General features: G+C 53.6%; 2 protein-coding genes across 3 annotated transcripts in view; one reads left to right on the top strand and one right to left on the bottom strand.

The window, feature by feature from the left end:
* CMTM4 (CKLF like MARVEL transmembrane domain containing 4) overlaps window positions 1-5,493 on the top strand; it is a 67,869-nt gene extending 62,376 nt beyond the window's left edge. Inside the window, exon 4 of the mRNA XM_060085443.1 lies at window positions 1,006-5,493. Within this exon, the coding sequence (XP_059941426.1) occupies window positions 1,006-1,170 (165 nt within the window). The 3' untranslated portion in view covers window positions 1,171-5,493. The remainder of the gene's footprint in view (window positions 1-1,005) is intronic.
* Window positions 5,494-9,318: 3,825 nt separating this feature from the next.
* Window positions 9,319-17,614, bottom strand: CMTM3 (CKLF like MARVEL transmembrane domain containing 3). 2 transcript variants are annotated; one of them, XM_060085440.1, is made up of 5 exons: window positions 17,350-17,613; window positions 14,172-14,327; window positions 13,020-13,115; window positions 12,488-12,608; window positions 9,319-10,471 (listed from the first exon to the last, which is right to left on the bottom strand). In XM_060085440.1, exons 1-5 carry the CDS (start codon window positions 17,611-17,613, stop codon window positions 10,443-10,445), a joined length of 666 nt encoding a protein of 221 aa, XP_059941423.1. In that variant the 3' UTR covers window positions 9,319-10,442. The 2 variants fall into 2 exon arrangements, with proteins under 2 accessions (XP_059941423.1, XP_059941424.1); XM_060085441.1 differs by lacking the exon at window positions 9,319-10,471 and adding an exon at window positions 10,479-11,024 and having other exon boundaries at window positions 17,350-17,614.
* Window positions 17,615-19,729: the final 2,115 nt, after the last annotated feature.

Here is a 19,729-nt window from a genome sequence, read left to right as displayed (position 1 = left end):
CCCTGGCCTGTGTCCTTCTCCTTCTCCTTTAGCTTTTTCTTTGCTAATGATACTGTTACTGGGCCAGCGGAGGTCCCAGTTCCTTCAGTGCTGCGGTTCTTAAAGTGTGGTCCCTGGAACAGCAGCCTCAGCATCACCCGAGAACATGTTAGAAATGCCCTTCTCAGCCTCCCCCAGAGCTGCCGAATCAGAAGTGTGTTTTAACAAGCTCTCAGGTGCACACTCAGGTTTGAGAACTCCTGCTTTTAGTCTCTTCCCAATGGAGCCCTGGATGTCTGTTAGTGGTGTTGCTTTTAAGGGCCTTCCCTGCCGAGATGGGGTGTTAATGAAGCAGATGCCATCTTGCAGAATGCGGGGTGGGCGTGGGGAGGATGGGGCCAGACAATGTCAGACTTTCTCCCTGTGTTCTGCATTTCCTTATTGTTCTGTATTTGCAAAGAATATGTAGCACTTTTGTAATTGGGGGGGATGGTTAAAAGGTTTATTAAAAATGCTAAACTGTTAGCTCTGCAAGGTTTTAGTCAGTAGATTCATCAGTCATTATCTTATCATTAAAACTCCACTGCTTCTCACCCTGGAGCTGCCCACCCAGAGCTGCCCAGGTGAGCGGCAGCTGGATGGCAGGTGGGGGCTGGGGGCTGTGATTTGGAATGTCAGGTCTTGCGGTTTGATTTGGGGCTCACACAGCAAGACCCTGATTTTTCATCTCACGGTGTTTTGTCTACATTGTATTTTCCCCCGAGTACCAGTGTCATGAAGGTCTGTAAAAGAGGCACTTCTGTGATCTGTTTCCTTGTAGAACCAGAATGCTTCGAAAGAGACCTTAGGCTGCCTTTCTGTGGGTCACACGACTATGAACTTGGCCCTGACAAGCTGAACATTCAGCGGGGCTGCGTGTTGGGGTTAGAGCTGGGAGAGCTGCTGCAGCTCAGCTCACTGTAAGCTGCCCAGAGACCCTGCAGACGGCTGACGTGCCCGTGGACTAACCGGGTTTGTGTCTCGTAGATATTCGGCTTCTTGGCAACCGCGGCGCACGCGGTGAGTGCGTTCCTGGCCGCGCAGAAGTGGAGAGTCAGCCTCCGCCAGCAGAGCGCCAGTGACTACATCCGCGCCCGCACGGAGTCCAGAGACGTGGACAGCCGGCCCGAGATCCAGCGCCTGGACACGTGAGGACGCGCCAGAGTCCTCTTCCCTCTGCTCCTCGTGCCCGTCCTTTCAATCAAGTTTTTCTGTCCCTCATCACGTCAGATTTTCATGTGACTAAGTTGAATTTTGTCCTCCTCGGTAAAAGTTCATTTTGGGAAAGGGTTTTCACAGTGGCCCTCGTGGCGGGTGCCTGAGGCAGGGAGTCCCGTGCCCAGCTGTTCAGAAAGAGGTGGGCGGGACAGGTCCCCAGATCCTCTGCTTTGGTGGCCCTGGGAGCCGCTGGCCTCACAGGCTGCCGTGTCCACTTCACTGTCCCTGAGCACAGGCTTCACGTCTGACTCTGAGCCACCTGTCATATGTATTTGTGACAAGTCAGGACTTTGGATTAAATGGGGGCTGCTAGGAGTGGGGGGGAAAAATCAAGGAATGAAGGTACATGGTTGGAACAGTCGGTGAGCAGTGATTCCTGGGCAGCTCCCATAGCTGCCCCAGGTCAGCTTTAGTCTCGCTGCCAGGATCCCCCTCTCCCTGTTGTTTTCCATGCCCGGGGCATCAAGACACCAGCACAAGCCTGGAAAGCCACGTGAGACACCGAGGGTCTTGGTGGTGGGTGTGCTGGCGGAGCTTTTCGCTGGGTCTGGGGTTTCGGGGGGGTGGGAAAAGCTGGCATCCTCTTGGCACAGCGCCGCGGCACTGCTGACCTGTGGGAGGGTCACCATTTGTTTCCTACCCTGCTGAGAAATCCCTTGATGCTTCCTCAAATGAATCACCTCCCTGAATCTCAGATTCTCCTCCAGGAATGTGGGGACCATCTTTTTTCCAGTTTCCTCCCTTTCCTGAATACTTTGAGGCTGGACTGCAGATTTTCTGTCATTTTACCTTCCCAGGTAAAAGCCATGAAAGAAATACAGTCCGTTCCCCCAGCCCAAACCCTTGCCCATTTGCTGGCATCATGGACCACAGGTGGGGACACACCTCTGTTTTAGGGGTGTGCACTGATTTTCAAATGCCTGAGAAGAGTTCTAGAGTGATTCTGAGTAGATCTGTCTAGGATTTGAAAATACTTGAATCTGCACCATGACACACCCTTTCACTGATGTTTCAGAGGCTCAGTCGTCCCTGTGCCTCAGGGTCGTAACCATGAATGTCGATCTTGGAATCTGTAGGGGAAAGTTCCAGTTATGTAAGGTTTTGAACTGATTCTCGATAAAGTGACGATTATTGTGGTGACTGAGTTAAATGAGCCCCTACGATGCTGTAGTTTTTAATTTTTTTTCTGTTGGAGACTAATTGTATCTTTTATGGAAAAACTGTTTTCACGTGTCAGGTTTTCACTCTGAACTGTTTTTAATGTTTACAAACCTCACTCTAGCTCTAATATTTTGTGTTTCTCCCTGACCGAGGAAAAAAACGCTTACTGCTGGTGGGAAGATTTTGCATTAACGTGGAGAGTCCCCAGGATCTTGTCCTAGTGAGTGTTTACAGCTTCAGCAGCGTGCGGTGTAATGAGAGAGAGAGGGTCTGGGTCTGGGGGTGGGGCGAGCAGAGCCTGTGTGAGAAATGTCCAGCTGTGCACACATGGCACTACGTTCTGCATAGCAGAGCAGTGTCTGATTTCCCCGCGCGGGTGGATTGATCAGGTAGCGCTGCTTGGCTGGGGATTCCGCAGGAAATGGTGCTGTGCTATCTCTGAAGGGTCGGGGTTAGGGCTCCCTGAACTGAACATCCCACACAACCCGAGTTCTGCCGCAGTTCCTTTCCAGAGCCGTGACCCAGGTCACCTGTTCAAGCCCCTGGTCTGCTCAGGGGCCGTGGGCTGCAGGTGCAGACCCAGCTCATCAGGCAGTAATTCCCCTCCCTCTGTTCCCGCAGAGGGCAGCCAGGCCTGGTCACAGCGGGTCTGACGGAGCCCTCTTCCCATGGGTGTTGTGAGGCAGTCCAAACCATGCTTCACAAACTCCGTACCTATCATGTGTAGTGATTTTTGAGGAGATTATGGCATCTGGATTTTATCTGTTCATTTTATATATTTATTTTGCATTTGTTGAGTGTATATGCTTAGTCAGAATGGGGCTTATCTCCCTCCCTCGGAGAGTTCCATTGAAAAACAGGGTCACAAAGACTCAGCCTTGCATTAAATGGGGCCCACTTAGAAGGACCACCCTGAACTGTATCAGAAATCTCCTGCTGGGACTCATGTTACTTGGCCTCAATAAAAAAGCCGCCTTTGAAGTGAGATTGAAAAAAAGAAGACTGTTCAGGCAGGGTTGTTGCCCAAATTTTCCCAAGTCACTTCAGTAAAACCAGTTTATCATCTGGTTGAAAGGAGCCTATTAGCCTCCTGAGGATGTGTTGTCAGCTGCAAGGAACGGTTCTGAAGCCCATCGCAGTTGTAAACGCTGATAGATGATAAAAAGTGGTGACACCTTGTGCCATAGGCCACTTAGGAATTATTGAATAATTTGCATCTTAGTGTTAGAATCTTGGAATTATTTATTCCCCTGTAACTATTTAATGTCCTTTGTGCCATGAGACTCTCCCATGGTTTTTGTAAATATATTTCTTTATATTTAATAAGTTCCCACTACAACCGGAAGTGGCCAGGTATGCAAATTGGTGTGATGCAGAGTCGTAAGTCCTGTCACGTGTGGCAGTGTGGTGAGAAGGAAGGAATATGGCTGTCCAGTGTGAATGGAAAGACACCTGCATTTTCCGTATGTTGTCTGTGTGTACAAACAAGACAATCTAGATTTGGGGGGCTTAAAAGGACTGTTTTTTGCAAACTGAAGGAAGCTTATTTTTGCATTTAATAGTTCCAATATGGACCCATGTCAGTTTGGTTTGGGGCATTTTTGAGGCTGAGGCAATCTTAGTGTTTCTCAATTTTCTGGTGGGATGGTATTGGCTTTCATAGTTGGTGCCAGACTTGTGTGTGTTTGAATTTGTTCCTGGAGCCTGGATGGTTGAAACCCTCAAGCATTTGGTGGAAACTCTGGTGGTTTTAGATGGATGCAAACACTGACGTCTTCAGAGAAAGTTTATCCTGGCATCAACTTGGTTGATGCGGTATTTTTTCTTTTCTCTGATTCTCCTTTAGCCTCCCTTCACACTGCTGAAGGCATGGGGTGGGGCGGTGGGAAGTACCTTTTCCCTTTCATACAGGGAGATTCTAATCATGAGAGCCTAAAGATACCTGTTGGCTCCATATAAAGCCGGGGAAAGACAAAGCCAGTTACAGGTTAAAATCTCACAACAGAAGTTCGATTTAAAGCAAAGAAAATAGATTTTCACTCTACAGCAACAGTCGTCCGAGAGATTCCCTTTGTCCACAGAAAGGCAAGAATGTAGTAGCCTGCCCAATCCCAATGGCCATGTCTTCCATGGCAACTTGAACCAAAGTGCCAGCGTGGACGAGGCCCGGCCTGGCCCCAGGGAAGCCAAGGACACAACCTGGTTCTGAGGGCTCGGCTCTGGAAGGTGGATGCCACCCCCTGCCCTTTGGGCACCATCACTGTCCTTTGGCTAAAGGCTCATGCCCATGGGCAGGCATGGAGTGTATCCGACCCCACCCTGTGTTAGATGCTTCTGGAGAGAGCTTTGTGACTCAGTTGAAAACATTCCTACTCTTTTAAAGTTTGCAGTTTCATCTGCCTTTCTTCGAAGCTTTCTTAGTGATTCAATCTTGGGTTAAGCCACATGCGGCCTCTGAGGAGATGAAGCACTAACCCTTTTGTCTGCACATGTATGTGAATTCTTGCTTGCAGCGAATGACCCTTGAATAACCCCTCCCTGTTTCATGTGTGTGTGGCCCAAGCTCACCTTTTCTTGTTGACTCGCATGTGCTCTTTGGGAAGAAACCCACGTGTTTAAGAGGTGGACCAAGTTCCTAATTTCGGGCTGTACAAGATGTTCTGTGGGTTGTTCTTAGAATCTGTCCTAACGGATGAATAAAGTGTGAAGACAACATGTGGCCCCTGTAGTGATTCTGGGAGGCCGTGACGACTGAAGTGGGTCCCGTTGTGCCATCCACGTTCAAAACAAAGCAACCGTGAAGTCTTCGTGCCACTGCCAGATTTTCATTTTCTCCACCTCTGGTTTACAGGAAAATATGACATTACACAGGTAGCAAAAGGTGAAAACACCTGCTAGGCTGCTGCCAATTGACCGTCTCAAGCGAAATAAAAAGTTGCTTCCTGCTCCAGCGACTGCCGTTAGCGTGTGAGGTCTCCAGACACTCTTCTGGCTCCTAGTGAAGTTCACAGAACTCAGGGGCTCCCTCTTATTTCATCAGCAACCATTCCCAGGGCCAGCTAGGCGACAGCTGGTGAAGTGGGAGCAGGGGCGGGTCTGGGAGGGGTGAGGAAGGAGGGGGAGGCTCAGACTGTCTGCCGTGGGCCTGTCAAGAGCACTGGACGTGGTTACCCACCCAGGGTACTTCCTCCCTCTTTGGAAAAGCGAGGTCTTGTGTTCTGGAGCCCACCTCAGAGCGGGAGCCAGCGTGAGGAACAGCGTGCCTTGGCGCCAGGCTCTTCATGTGAGTTTGGGGACTCACAGGTCTGGACAGGTGACTCAGATTCTGATTTGGGTGCCCCTCAGAGAGGACGCAGGCCTAACACTGCCTGCCTTGAGCTTTGTAAATGCTCCTGGCTCTTTTATAAAATCTCCTATTTCTTCTCTTCTCAGCAGATATCGCTGAAATCATAACTGTCTGGTTGAGAAGGTAATTTGAAATATCTGGCTCTTTACATTTCTTTTATTTAGAAACTGTCTCTGAAAGAAAATACCGTCGATATCTGTTAGATCTAGAAGAATTTTCTTCTCAGAGTTGAATGTTTGTTTAACTTTTCTTCACACCAGTAAATGGCATTTATATACTTTTAGGCTTGACACAGAGGGGTGGGTTTTGATATAGTTTCCCTTCCTTTGGTCTAGATTCTTATTCCATTTGGATATAATTTCTCAACCTTGGGGATTTATTTTTTCCTTTCTAGTTTTTATTATTCTATAAACATAAAAGTAAAGAAAAAAAATTACCCGTAAGTCCGCTGAGTAAATCAGTGGCAACTTGCCTAGAATAAAGTTTAGTTTACGGATCCTTGAATAGTCTATCTTTTTCACAGGGTTAGTTTGCTGTCTACTTTTTATGCCAAGACTTTAATTTGGGTGACTCGCTATCTAGACACCCTGGAGTGTTGTGTTTTCTTTGGGATGCATTCTACACAAGGCCGAGAGCCTTCATTAAGGGGTTAATAGCCTGGACTCTAGTGAGCTACATCAGAACGTTCATGGTTCTAATTTAGAGTAGGAACTTGTCTCAAAGGACCTTAATCGGCTTTGTTGGTGGGATTAGGGAGAGGCCCAAAGTTTCTTTTCATAACTGCACCTCAGAGGAGAGAACGCGCGACACAGTTGATCTGACAGTGGTTTGTACGGGTTGCGGTAATAGCCTGGAACTATCCAATCTGAGTCGTCTTTGGAGGACACTGCTGAAACCCAGTGGGAAGCACCCCTTTTTATCAGGAAAGCCACCTGAAGGGACGGTCAGGAAACGAGGACAGCATGGGGGCCTGGTGTCCACGCAGGCAGGGCCGGGTCCGGCCGCTTCGCTTCGTGGGCCGTTTTGCTTTCCTGCGTGTTCCAGAATTGATTTTGCAAGCTTCACCTCTGTTCTCCTTTCTGCAGATGTGAGGAAGGCAGATATTCGGTGCTTGGAGGGAGAACTGGCTGGTCAAGGGTTCCTGGGGGAGCGCGAGGGCAGGATGCCTGTGCCGCCTCCCGGGAGTGGCCCAGGCCGCTAAGGCCTCTCACCTCCTTCCAACTGTCCCTCTGTAACCCGTTTAAAACCGAGTTTTCAAATCCTGCCTCATGATGAAACTGACGTATGTGGATAAAACCAGTGCTTTTCATAACTTGATTCTGATGTAGTTTCCTCTAAAAGAATGCTAGGGGTCGAAACTATTTGTATATGTTGAAATTTGTAGGGGTTCAGGAACCCGTGGCAAAAACACTTAACTATTTATTACAGGTATGACTATATTTTTTCTTTTCCCAAAGTAGGTAATTATGTCTTTGTATATTTTAAGACAAATAATAATCACTTCACCTTTGGTGCCTTCCGTGTGTCAGTCACATGAACACTCTTGTCAATCATGGAATTGAGAAAAAAAAAAAGATGTACATTTAGTTAAACAAGATAACACTATTTTTGTAGCATGATTTTAGATTGTGTCCTTTTAATATTGCTTCCAGCAATGTTGGTTTTGAGGTTTGGTCATTTTCCCTTTAAACTTCATTATATATTTTAAAAAAGAAGAAAAAAAAAACCCAAACCCGCGGCTTTTCCTGTCTTGTTTTCTGCTGCTTTCTCCCCAACATCTCGTTTCTGCTTATTTAAACAGTCTGAGAGTAAGAATATATTTCTGTGAAATAGTTATTAATCAGTATAACTGCATTTGGCATTTTTAAACCACTTTTTCAGTTTGAACAGCCACTGCTTATCTCAAACAGTAAGAGGAAAGTGGTTCCATAAAAAAAGAACAGAACATTCTCGGTGCTCTGACTTCCCCTTCTTTGCATCTAAAATGGTGAAAAAAGCCCTTTCTCTGGCTGGTGTCTGTCTTCCAGATCAGCTCAGGCCACCGTCCTCCACCTTGGCCAGCCTCCCTCTGCCCGCGTGAGACGTGCTGGGGGGCAGGGGGGAATCTCTGCTGGTCTCGGGCTCACCTTCCACTCGGATCTCAGATTGGTTTGTGGATGCCCTGGGTAGGTTCCGTGGCCCTTCCTGGTTTCCCCGCCCAAACATAATAGATTCCCTGCTGTGACAAGCTTGATGAAATAAAGACACAGAAAACATGCCGGCTGCTCCTTTTGCTTTCCCACTCCTGCAGGACTGAGTTATGTCTGGTCAAGAAAAGTCTTGAGTAAACTAGCTGAGCCCATTTAAAATGAAGGAATGGATTTATTAAAACATACAACTGTAGCTTTTTTTTTTTTTTTTGGGTCGCTTTGAAGGGTCGGAATGTGTCATTATTTTCTAACAAAGGAAGTCGAGTCAGATGGCTGATCATTCTAATGTGATTACTCGGTACTTGGCCCAGTGGTACTTGGGAGAGGGGCAATGTTAATTTGACAACTACTACACTTTGCTTCTTAAAAGTCTATTTCCTTTAACAGTGTAGACACAGCTGCGGGGCGACCTGAGGTGATGCCTGTTTGGCAAACTTTGGTTTATGCTGTTGGTAGGTCAGAGCACCCTGGCTTTTGAAGCTGGTGTGGATGCCCTGGGGTGGGCACCACCCGGCTCCCACGGGCTCCCACGTTTGATTCTGTCCATTTGGAGTGGTTTGGGGGCCGCAAAGCCTGTGCTCCCGTTGGTTTGTCCGTGACAGCAGACAACGCCTCGTGCTGCCCTCAGTTTTCCCTCTTTCTTTCTTCTGAAGGACCAATTTTTCACGGTACTTGTCCTGATTGTTTTCAGTGTTCAAATCTGTATTTTTGTATGTAGAGGGAACTAATTTTCTCAACACTAATCGCTAATACTGTATTCAATTGTCACGAAGGAGTTCTTAATAAACGGACATGTAAAAACAGTGTCATCTCTTCCTTCGCTCTGCCTTGCCTCCCGCCCCTCCAAAGGCTTAGCCCGGATCCTGAAACAGGCCCGTAGGGTGGGGGTTGACCACAGCCACAGTTGGGGGTGAGGACTCCGCAGTGTCGCTGTCCACAGGCGGCTTGGCTGGGCCTGGCGAGGTGGGGCCACACCCACAGGCCCGTGGGTTTCTGCACAGTCCGCTTTCATACGTGTTTTCAGAACACTGTGTGTGAAAGTTGCGGCAGAATGCCTCGATCCTTTTCCATCGCCGGGGCCAAAGCGCTGACTTACCACGGGATGTGAGCCTGATGCGTGGGTGAGACCCTGGGCCTCTTGTGAGGACCTGGGCAAGTCACCGAACCTTCCATCAGTTTCCTGAACTGTGAAAGAGGATTGTGTGAGGTGTAGAGTACACGTGCAGACGCCTAGCGGGGGCCTGGCGGGGAGCAAGTGCGCGTGCATCATTGCTGTAATCTGGAGCTGCCAGGATCCACACAGCGCGTGGGACCACTCTGTGCTGACGCATGACACCCGGCAGCATTGCTCCGGGTAAGGTTTTTTTCAAACACACACACTCCAAGCAGGAAGTCAGTCTGATTTAATCCATTATGGCTTTTTTCAGGGTAGGAGATTCACATGCAAGAGGAGAACAAAGATTACAAATGCCCAAAACATGGGTCCAGAACTCTGGCTCATTCACAAGGCCTCTTGGGTCACAGGAAATGCCATTTAAGAAGCTGCTTTTGTGTAAAAAAAAAAAAAAAAGTATAAAGTTACAAAATCCCATTGAAGATACATGCACAGCATAATAAGGTCCTTAGGTGAACACAGAAGGCACGTCTCGCCCCTCGTGAGGGTCAGGTGTTCAGAAGCTCATTGTCCTGAGGGCCCGAGAGCCTCTCGCCTGCCGACGGCCCAGGGAAAGACAGGGTTTGGCTGGGCCTGCCCAGCTGCCCTGGGGGCTGTCACTGCCACTTCGTTGTTTGGAGCCCTTGATCTTTTGGACCTGGTAAGCTAGTCTACGAGCTCTTCCTGAAACAGTCTTAGACCCAGAAGAGGCATGTCATCTGAAGAAGATACGGTCTCCAAGGGTGTAAGGTATCACTCATGGGCACTGGGACCCACTCTCTCCTAGATCATACAGCAAAGGCCAGTTTTCTCCCTGCTTCAAGAATGAAGAGGGAACTGTTGTTGCTCCTTGAACAAAAGAATCTTGGAAGCATCGTTCTCGACAAAATGCCTGCCGTGGGCAGGGGCACCAGATGTAGACAGAAACCACTGGGGCCCAGGGGATGGCCCTCCGCCGGTTTCTGTCTTGTCTAGCCCCGGCACTCACCACAGCATGAAGTGCTTCCTGCGATAGTATAAGAAGGCTCTATCTGCTTTGTCCCCTTGTGCTTATTTTTGGCAGAGGTTTAAGGGCTTAAGGTCTGTGGGACAGAAATGAGAAGTGGCGGAACAATGCCCTCACGAGCAGAGAGGCTGTTGAGTGCTAAGCCAAGGGGTGCCATCGTGTATGCCGGGCTCAGGAACATCACCCTGGGGCTGTGAGGAGGCCTGCTCCATCAGCAACGCCCGCTGCTGCGCGAGAAGTCACAGCCTCCCTCCCAACATGCAGGGTCCCCTGGCCACGCTCCGGCCAGCATGGTCAGAGGTGCAGGAGCGGAGGCCTGCGTGGCTCAGGCTGCCAGGGCAGGTCGGGTCTTCAGTCGGAGTCAGAGTCGGAATTCTCTTCTGAAAGGAAAGCAAAGAGGATGCTTGGCAGGAGTTTCGGGGCCAGCGGTGCCTGGGAGCCGTCTCTGGGGAGGCACTGTTGACTGGAACCCGGGGCTCAGGCCGCTCCTGCAGCTGATGGTGCTGTGGGTGGTGTCTGCTCGGCGTGAGGACCATCGAGTGCTTGGGACCCTCCGGGTGCCATCGAATGGAGGTGGGGAGCCCAGATGCCCCTTGCTCTGGGGCTCCAGGCCCTCCCAAATCTGCCTGGGCCGTTGTTACCTGGAGATGTCAGGGTTGTGTATCTGCCCTCCAACCTGCAGTTCAGCAGGTCAAGATGGGGCTAGCTATTGCCCAAGAAACTAAAACATACTGGAAAATCAGGAAGCGTCTTTTTAGCCATTTCATAGTTTCAATCTCCCCTGCCCCGGGAGTTTCAATGTCACTTGCCTGGGGACAGGAGGCACTCAGTGGAGAGACGCCAACTCCAAGGCAGGGCCTACAGGCCCCTCAAAAGCCACCCCTGTCTTTCTGTCCAGCCACGTCACTGCTGATCCTCACAGGACACGACCACCTGTTCCAGAGAAACACCTCACCTGGACGGGAGCACCTGCCCTTTATACTCTGTTGTCTTCCCTCCACCTGTCCCATTTCTTCTGCCTGCACACTCCTATACATCCATCAAAACCCAGCAATGGGGTCGCCTCCACAGCCTCCTAGCTGGCACATAGGGTGGGTGCTCCCTCAGCTGCTTCATCCCTACCTCTGTTAGCGCTCGTTGTGCTGTTATGGTCGACGTCTACTCTGGGCTCCTCGTGCCCCCATTTGTGCCGTGTGTGTACATCACCACTTTGTCTCTGGGTCTAATTCCTGTCTGGGCTGAATTCCCTGAGGGCAGGTAGTTGGCCTTGCCCGTCTGCACATCCCTAGGGCCCAGCACATGGCAGCCTCTGTAGGTGTTTGGGTCAACAGAGGCTGACAGAAGGGCCGCGAGGGATCACGGGACACCAGGCTGGGGGAGTCTGGTGCTGAGCCAAACATCCGATTTACTCAGTTGCAGGGAGCTGACATCTGCCTCTCCATTTAAAGCCTGCCTGGGGGTGTGGAGAGGAAGGGGCAGGTAAATGGCCTGGGCCCTCGGTCCCAGGTCAGCTCCTGGGCTTCCCGGCATTTCTGTGCTGGAGCCTCCACCGCCCCTGTAACTCCTGGCCCTGGGCAGGGACCTCCACCTCCTCTGGTGGCCTCCCCGGGCAGGAGAGCCCTGGGCTGTGACTGAGGAAGGCCTGAGGGAGATCTCAAGCTCCAAACCAGCTTGGAGCTTGGATGCACCCCTATAGGGCCCCCAGCTGGGTGCATGCACCCTGAGGATGTGACACGTTGGTATGGCTGCTGTCACGGATGGAAAAACCAGGCATCCAACTTGGAGGGTTTTTGTTGTTGTTGTTGTTTTTTAAATCAGGTAATGGCACAACAGCCATTCTGAGCTGAAGGATGCCTTGAGGGACCAAAAAGTCTGTGGCACTTTCTTTGGATCTAAAAAGTGAAACAAGCCCAAGCTTGACTGTTTGCCTGGGTGTTGCGGATAAGCATAAGAGCTTGGTTCGCTGGCCCTTAAGCTGGGGACAGGCGAGACTGGGGAGTGGGGGTGCTGCTGTAGGACAGGCGGCCACGCTGCAGCCCAGTGGACGGCGTCCAGGGAGTTGAAGGGGAGTGACTGGCTGCCCTGGGGGCTCGTCAGGGAAGGTTTCATGAGGAGGAGGTGCCGGGCGTGCCCTCAGCTTGCCCTTCCTGGAAAGGCTGAGGCCCTGGGGAATCCTGTGCTCCCCAGAGGGGACCGACCGGCTTTATGATCAGTGCCGCATGAAGGGATAGGAGAACCCGGCTGTGAAAACACTTCCTGCCCATGGGGAGAGAGGAAATGCTCTTACTCCAGCCTCAAACTAGCCAAGTGTCCCCAGGGGAGAGCAGGGCCCCTGCATCAACCGTTCCAGGTGATGCGCTGGGTTCCCTGGTGGGACCCACAGAGTGGCTGCCTACCTTCTGTCTTGTCAGCTGCGGTCTCATCTGCGGAGTCCCCTTGTTTGAGGAATTTGGCCACATCGTTAAAGATCAGGTAGAAGTCAATTGCAAACACGATGGTGGCAAAGAAGCCAAACACCTGTGGGATACAGGGGACCGGGAGGAAGGGACGCGTCTTCAGGAGCTGGGAGCCTGGGAACGGGGTGGGGCCAGCCGGAGCAGCCACTGCCCCATCCTCATAGCTTTGTTTTTATCTGCTTGGATAAGTAGCTCAGATTGGCGGACACAGACCCCTCCCGTGAATGACAGATAGGAAAACAGATAGGAGCTGTTAACTTGGTTTGGCAAACAGCCTTTTCGAACTCTGGGCAGAGTAAATCTCCAATAAGAGGACAGTGGAGTCGCTGAGATCCACGTGAAAGTCCAAGGTACCTAGGCAGAGGCAGAATATGCCCAAGAAGCTAAGAGGGGCACCCGCTTAGGAGTGGGGTGAACTTGAGTGGGGCATCACTGGGCATCGCCCCCTCCCAGGGGTAGAGTGGCTACTCACTCCGGCTGCTTTGGAAGCTCCGTCCGAGTATTTGGCCACAGCTGTGATGGAGATGGCGAAGTAGATGAGGGCCGCTGTAACACAGCGTAGGAAGTCCTGGGGAGAGACGGGCACGGTCACAGCGCCGTGAGCTCCCTGGAGTGGGGCACAGCATGGGGAGGGGGCCACTGGGAGCCGGGGCAGGGGAGAGGGGCTCAGAAGGGCACTGTGTGCCAAGAACAGGGCCAGAATCCCCTCGTCAGAGGAGGATGGGCCTGGCAGCCTGGACACACGCGGCCCCCAGGTCCAGCATCCACGGTGCTCCGGCTCTTCCTGGCCCCACCTGCACTCCCTGGTCCTCCCCCGACCTCCACCCCGCCCCTGCCCAGTGGCTCCCTGTAGGCTGCCGTCCTCTGCCAGGTGGACAACAGGGTACGGACCAGGCTGCAGCTCGCCCTGTGGCTTGGCCCAGATGCAGACTTCCCGGTTTGGTGGGGAGGGAGAAGTTGGAAACTTGTCACTGCTCCCTCTGGCTCTCCGATAGGGAGATCTGGCCCCGGACCTTGCTTTGCCACATACTTGTGGCAGATCATTTATGTATCATGGTTTCTGTCTACCGGTCCCTAAAATGGGGACAGGGGGTGCAGCCCATCAGGAAGAATGCTGGGTATGAAGTCAAGAGACAAGAGTTCAAGTGCAGCCGTTGCTGTACCTTCTCTCTTACCCATTTCATAGAGCAAAGTCTGGTATGGGGTTCTGGGCCCTCCCAGGTGATAAAGTGAGTTGTCAGGTGGCTGAGATCTGGGTAAGCCCTGCAAGTCCTCAGTTAACTGCCCTGCCCCATGTGGAAATGGCTAGAATTCCTGCGGCTAAGACTCCTGCCGATGGGCCCAGTTGGGAACGCCAGCGCCACCTGACGGCGAGGGGGAAGGATGCCGTCTGGGGTTCGTAGCCTCACAGAGGGACACTGGAGGCCCTGGAGGCAAGGCAACCTGCCCTGGGTCACGTGGCTGCTGTGTGGTGGGGCCTGGATCATCCGAGGCCAGGCCTACCCACCAGGCTCAACCAACTGCAAATGGCCCCTCCAGTGCACTGAAGAAAGGGTGAGGGCCGAAATGCACACCTCTCCGCGATGGCCAGTCAACCCCTTCCTCCCGGGGCCCCAGCCCTCACCATCATGGGCCAGCACAAGCCCTGCCACTTGTCGTTCAGCTGCATGGCATCAGCAAAGAGGAAGCAGAGGGCCAGCAGGAACTCCAGCAGGGGTGCCGTGAGGAAGGCGGATGCTGAGGACGCCACATAGCAGACGAAGGTGATGAAGGAGAGACCCTGGGAGGCGGCGGAGGGAGACGTCAGAGCCCGTGCACAGCCCCTCCTTGCAGGCAGGACTAGAGGAGGCTCCAGCAGGTGAAGTGACCTGCCCAGTCCTGCAGCTTCAGGATTAGAACTCCATCAGACGCACACCCGTGCTGCCTGCCCCCAGTGCCTCTGGGCATGACTCTGCATCCTGACCTCAGGCCAGCTCCCTGCCGGGACCCAGTCAGGAAGCCCCAGCCTCTCCTGCATCCAGTCCCCCAGGAAGCTGCCTCCTGGGGCTGCGCCACTCCCACCCACCCCAGGGGCTCTATGGCAGGATCCACCCAACTCAGATGGTGCCCAATGGGAAAATCAAACCCAAGCCGTCTCAAAGGCAGTCCACTAAGCAGGAGCCAGTTTCAGAAAATTACACCCAACACCCAAGATTTGTGCTTGAATGAAAAATTTCCCTGAAAAACAATACACAAATGTGGTGCTTTAGTTAATGATACACATGCTGAAGTATTCAGAGTTGAAAGGTACTGATGTCTGCAATTTACTTTGCATCAAAAAACGGATTGATGGACAGATAGATAGGTGATAAAGCAAACAGTATAATCTAGGTGGTGGGTATATGGGGTTTTCTCGGTATATTTGCAAATTTGCACCAGGAGAAAACATCCAGGAGAGGGAGTGGTGGCACTGACACCTCATGCCCTGCCGCACCGTTTGTTCAGCCTTTGTGAAAGGCGGGGCGACCTGTGAGGAGGAACTGATGAAGAATTCAAGCGTTTTCTGCAGCCCTGGCCACACACTGTGGGTGGCAACTGACGCTCGAGGATGCCGAGGCCCCGGCTTAGTTCTGCAGACCTGTGTGCTCTGAAGAGCACTGGACCAGTGCCTGCTGAGGCTTGTGGGGCCTCCTCGGCTCCTCACCACCACCCAGGCACCAGGTGCCGTTCACATCTGCCCACTTTGCGGATGAGAAGAGTGAGGTTCAGGGAGATGAAGTGGTGTGCTCAGTGTCATACAGCTAATAAGAGGGCATCAGAATTTGAACTCTGGCGTGGCTGACTCCACATCTGGAGTTCTTAAGCAACACTGCCCTGTGGTTGCTGGCCTTTATCTGTCCTGGTTTTGGCCACTCTGGCTGGGTTTGAGCAGGTCCGTGGCTGAGTAGCTCAGAGTGGGCCAGGGGGCTATGTGGGGATGACACCCAGATGCCCCGCAGGAGGCCCTGTGGTAGCTTCAGACAAATGAGCTGAAGACCATATCTGGTCTGAACATGACAATGGAGGTAGCTGAGCCCAACTTGAACAGATGGGAAACTAAGGCGTAGAGATGGGCTGAGAGGCTGCCAGGGCCTCCCAGGAAGGCAAGGCCACGGGACTCCGGCCTGGCCCTATCCTCTACTTCCTCTGCCAAAGGCTGTTCTGTCCCTCCTTTTCCTGTCCCCTACCCCCAAAGCCTGATTCTGGGGATCCCTCTCGATTCTGTTTCCTCATTCCCTGATTCCTGGTGGCAGCTTCCTTCCCTTTCCTGCCCATGTCAGCCTCCCCACTTGGGCCTGGGGGCAGCCAGAGGTGACCTGAGGGGGGCAGGAGTGACCTCCAGTGGCTTCCCTTGCGTCTTCAGTGCCCACTCCTCATCTGCCTTTCCTCCCCACTTCATCTTCCTAGACCTAGATTCTTGGCGCCCAGCTTTGCCAACGGCCTCCTCTAGGCTCTGGCCAGCATCCACTCCACCCATGAGGTGGGCCTGAGTGGGGTGTGGTTGGGGTCCCCTCAGGGGATGGTGGATTCAAGGCTTCTCCGAAAAAGTGGCTCCCATCAGTCTCCAAAGTGGGGCTGCGTGGCCAACCAGGAGGCAACTCCCTGGAGTGTGAGCTGCGAGTCCTGGACCCTGATGCCTCATCTGGGAGTCCGGCAGGTGCCAGGCTGGTGACCTCTGGGCTGACCCCAGAGGCAGAGGAGGTGGTAGGATGGCCTCCTGCCATCAGCTCTGGGTGGTACAAAGGAGAGGCTGCGGCAGAACCCTCCTCTCTCTGATCCCTGCTGTCCCCTGGCCCTCAACTGACCCATGTCAAATCCCCTAGAGGCTCGGGCCTCAGCTTTCTTGTCTGCAAAGTGGGAATAATGACAGATTGTCAAATTGCTGGAGATCTAAGTAACAAGTGCTCCACTCTTATCCCGCCTCCCCTCCGCTTGGCCTCTTCTTCCCCTTCCCTCCACAGAGGCCCTGCACCAAACCCCAACCCCACAGGCCGACAGTGCGGGAGTGTTCAGAGTGTCCCGAGGACAAAGGCCTCTTGACGGGCCTGGGGGGTGGCGGGAAGGAGGAAGGAGCTCAGCGGGGGCGGGACGGCTGGATCCTATCGAGGGAGGGGAGGAGGGGGATGAAGTCACCCCGCTGGGCCGCCCCTTCAGCAGCCTGGGTGGGGGTGGGCTCCCTGCGCGCCCCCCACTGTGTGGCTCGGGCCTCACCCAATCCCGGGGGTCCCCCCTCCCAGCTGGCGGGACTCCACTCTGGCTTCCGCCCTGCAGCTCGAGGCCCGGCCGGTCCTCCCTGAGCCCAAGAAAGCGGGCCAGGGAGCAGAGAGACGACCTGGGGTTCGCGAACGGCCGATTCCTCCCAGGCCCGGCCCGGGCGTGGCGAGAGGCTTTGCGGAGCGGGCTGCCCGCGATGGAGGCCAGAAGATGCGGGGACGCAGCCCGTCCCAGGGGCCCAGAGAGGGCGGAGGCGCCGGAGGTCACACAGCGCTGGGCCGAGCTCCCAGGGGCCCGGCCGCCGCGTCGGGGGCCCCCTCCCCAAGCTTCCCTGAGGCTCCCGCCTCGCCTCCGACCCGCGGCTGAGCTTCAGCGAGCCCGTCCCAAACAGTGGAAGTTTGCCGATCTCAGCCCAACTTCGCAGGGCTGCGAGGGGCGCCGGCCGGGCGGGGCGCCAGGACCCGGGCGTACAGGAGGCTGCGCCCCTAGCCCCACGCCCGGGAGCTGCAGGCGGGAGCGGCCGCAGGGGTCTCGGCGCCGCCGGCAGGGGGCCGGGGGCCCGCACTCACCGTCTCCGCCAGCAGGAGGCGGCCTTTGAGCGAGCAGAGGAAGGCGCGCGCCGGCAGGAGGGCGCGGAGCCCGGGAAGGGCCGCGCGGGGCTGGGAGCGGCCGGCGGGCTCGCGGTCCGGGTCGGGTTCTGGGTCTGGGGGCCACATGGCGGCGGCGGCCGGAGCTCGGCCTCGCTCCCTCTTACTCTGAGCACAGGAGGGAAACGGAAACCCTGACTGTGCGGAAGGAGGACCGAGCCAGACTAGTTGGGCGCGGGGACTCATCCCGCCCCGCCCCGCCCCGCCCGCGCTCCGCCCCTCCTCCCTTCCTGCCCTCTCCTGCCCTCTCCTCGCCTCTTGGCCTCCCTCCCTCTCCCCTCCTCCCCCCTCCTGCCCCCTCCTCTCCAGTCTCCCCTCTTCCGCCAACCTTCTTCCTCTTACCCTCTCCTCCTCCCCCTCGGACTTTGGCTGTCGGGGCTGCTTAGGCCCTCGCTGGTCCGACTGGCAGTGATGCTGGCTTGGGGCTTCCTCAGGCCCACCCCCGCATTCTCCCCTCACCGTTGTCCTGGCGGCTAGGGACCTTTTTATTGCCGCCCCGCCGCCCCGCCCCCCCCCCCCCCCCCGTCGGAGCTCCCACCATCTCTCCTCGCCCAGAAGATTGTCTGCATTCGCTGTCTCCAGTCTAGCTTCCTGCCCTAGCTCGCGTCGGGAATCCAGGAACCTAGGCCTTCAAACAGCGAGACCTCTCTATTGTCTTCCTGCGGCTTTCACCCCACTGTCAGCTCCCTGCCCCACTCCCTCTTTCTCCCCTGACCACCCCTCCCATCTTTGGCCAGCCCAGCCTCCTGTGGCCTCTTTGCTGTCTGCCCCAGCCCTGGATTCGGCACCACCCCCATCTTCATCCCAGGAGGACTCCCAGATAGAGGCCTCGGAGCCCCAGCCCTTATACAACACACACATGTCTCCAGGGCGTCTGGAGTTCAGAGTGACCAAGACCCAGCCCATGACATTCTCACTATGCCTGAGCCTCTGCCAAGGGCACTGGCATCTGCCCTTCCACCCCCAAGAGCCAGAGACCTGGGGGTTGGCCTCGTTCTCCCTGACCCCACCCTCACCTTCACCCCCCATCTATCACCAAGGCCCACACATCTTCGCCTCCTAAAGCTTTCTTAGATCTCTGTCCACATCTCATCACCACATTCTCCATTAGAGCTCAGACCACTGCTGTCTCCTTCCTGGACTGTTGTGAGGGTGTCTTTAGGAGGCCTCTCTGCTTCCTCTCTTGATGCTTAAATCATCAGTCACAGTCACCTCCATTCTCCTCACCTGGAAAAACCTTGGGAGCTTCCATCTTGCTCAGGGTCTGGGTATAGAGAGTAAAAACAGCCCCTTGCTACCCTTTCCTCTGTCTCTCCCACCTATAGAGCTTCTTATCTCCTCCATGCTCCCTCTTGCCACAGGGCCTTTGTACATGCTGATCCCTCTACCTGGAATGCTCTTTCTCCACCTTGTTATCTGATTAACTCCTCTTTTTCTTCTGTGATCATACTGCATTGTCACTTTCTCAGAGGAGACTTCCCCAACCTTTCCAGCTAGGTAAGAGACATTCATTCACTCATTTATTTATTCATTCTACAGCAGCGCTAGAAGCCCAGGATGCAGGGAAACCCCAGCTTTGTTTGCGGGGAGGCTGGGTGGGTAAACACTAAGCATGTCCAGGGAATCCTGAATAAGATGATTCCTGGTAATAGATGTCTGGCTGGTTCAGAGTGCAGCCAGGCAGCCTGTGTGGATGAAAGGACTGAGCTAAGGGCTGGGGGAGAAGACGAATCAGACAAGGGGTGGAGCCACATTGTGGAGGACCAGGCCTTGGTGTTTGGATTTTACTCCAAATTCCATGGGAGGAGGCCCGGTGAAGATTAGAACAGAGGATGACCTGGTTCTGATCTGTGTTAATTAAAACATGCCTCAAAACTGTAACTCAATAATAAGAAGAAAACAAGCCAGTTTAAAGAATGGGCCAAAGATCTGAACAGACGATTCAACAAAGATATATGAACATCCAAGAAGCACGTGAAAAGATGTTCAATATCATTAGACATCTAAGAATGTGAATTAAAGCCACAATGAAATCACATTGTACTATACACCTATCAGAATGGCTTCGTAAAAGGGGATGCTGCTGTTTAAGTGCTGGTGAGGACGTGCAGCAACCAGAACTCTCAGACAGTACTGACAGGGGTGGAAATTGTTACCACCCCTTTGGAAGACAGTTTGGCAGTTTCTTAAAAGCTTAAACAGAGACCTATGACCCAGCCATTTTACTCCTAGGTATTTACCCAAGAGAAATGAAAGCACATGTCTCTACAAAGGCTTGTAGGCAGATGTTTATAGCAGCCCT

The sequence above is a fragment of the Mesoplodon densirostris genome, chromosome 19, assembly GCF_025265405.1.
Source record: "Mesoplodon densirostris isolate mMesDen1 chromosome 19, mMesDen1 primary haplotype, whole genome shotgun sequence".
Classification (NCBI taxonomy): Eukaryota; Metazoa; Chordata; class Mammalia; order Artiodactyla; family Ziphiidae; genus Mesoplodon; species Mesoplodon densirostris.
The sequence above is the reverse complement of the archived record's forward strand: the minus strand, read 5'-3'. Positions and strand labels throughout refer to the sequence as shown.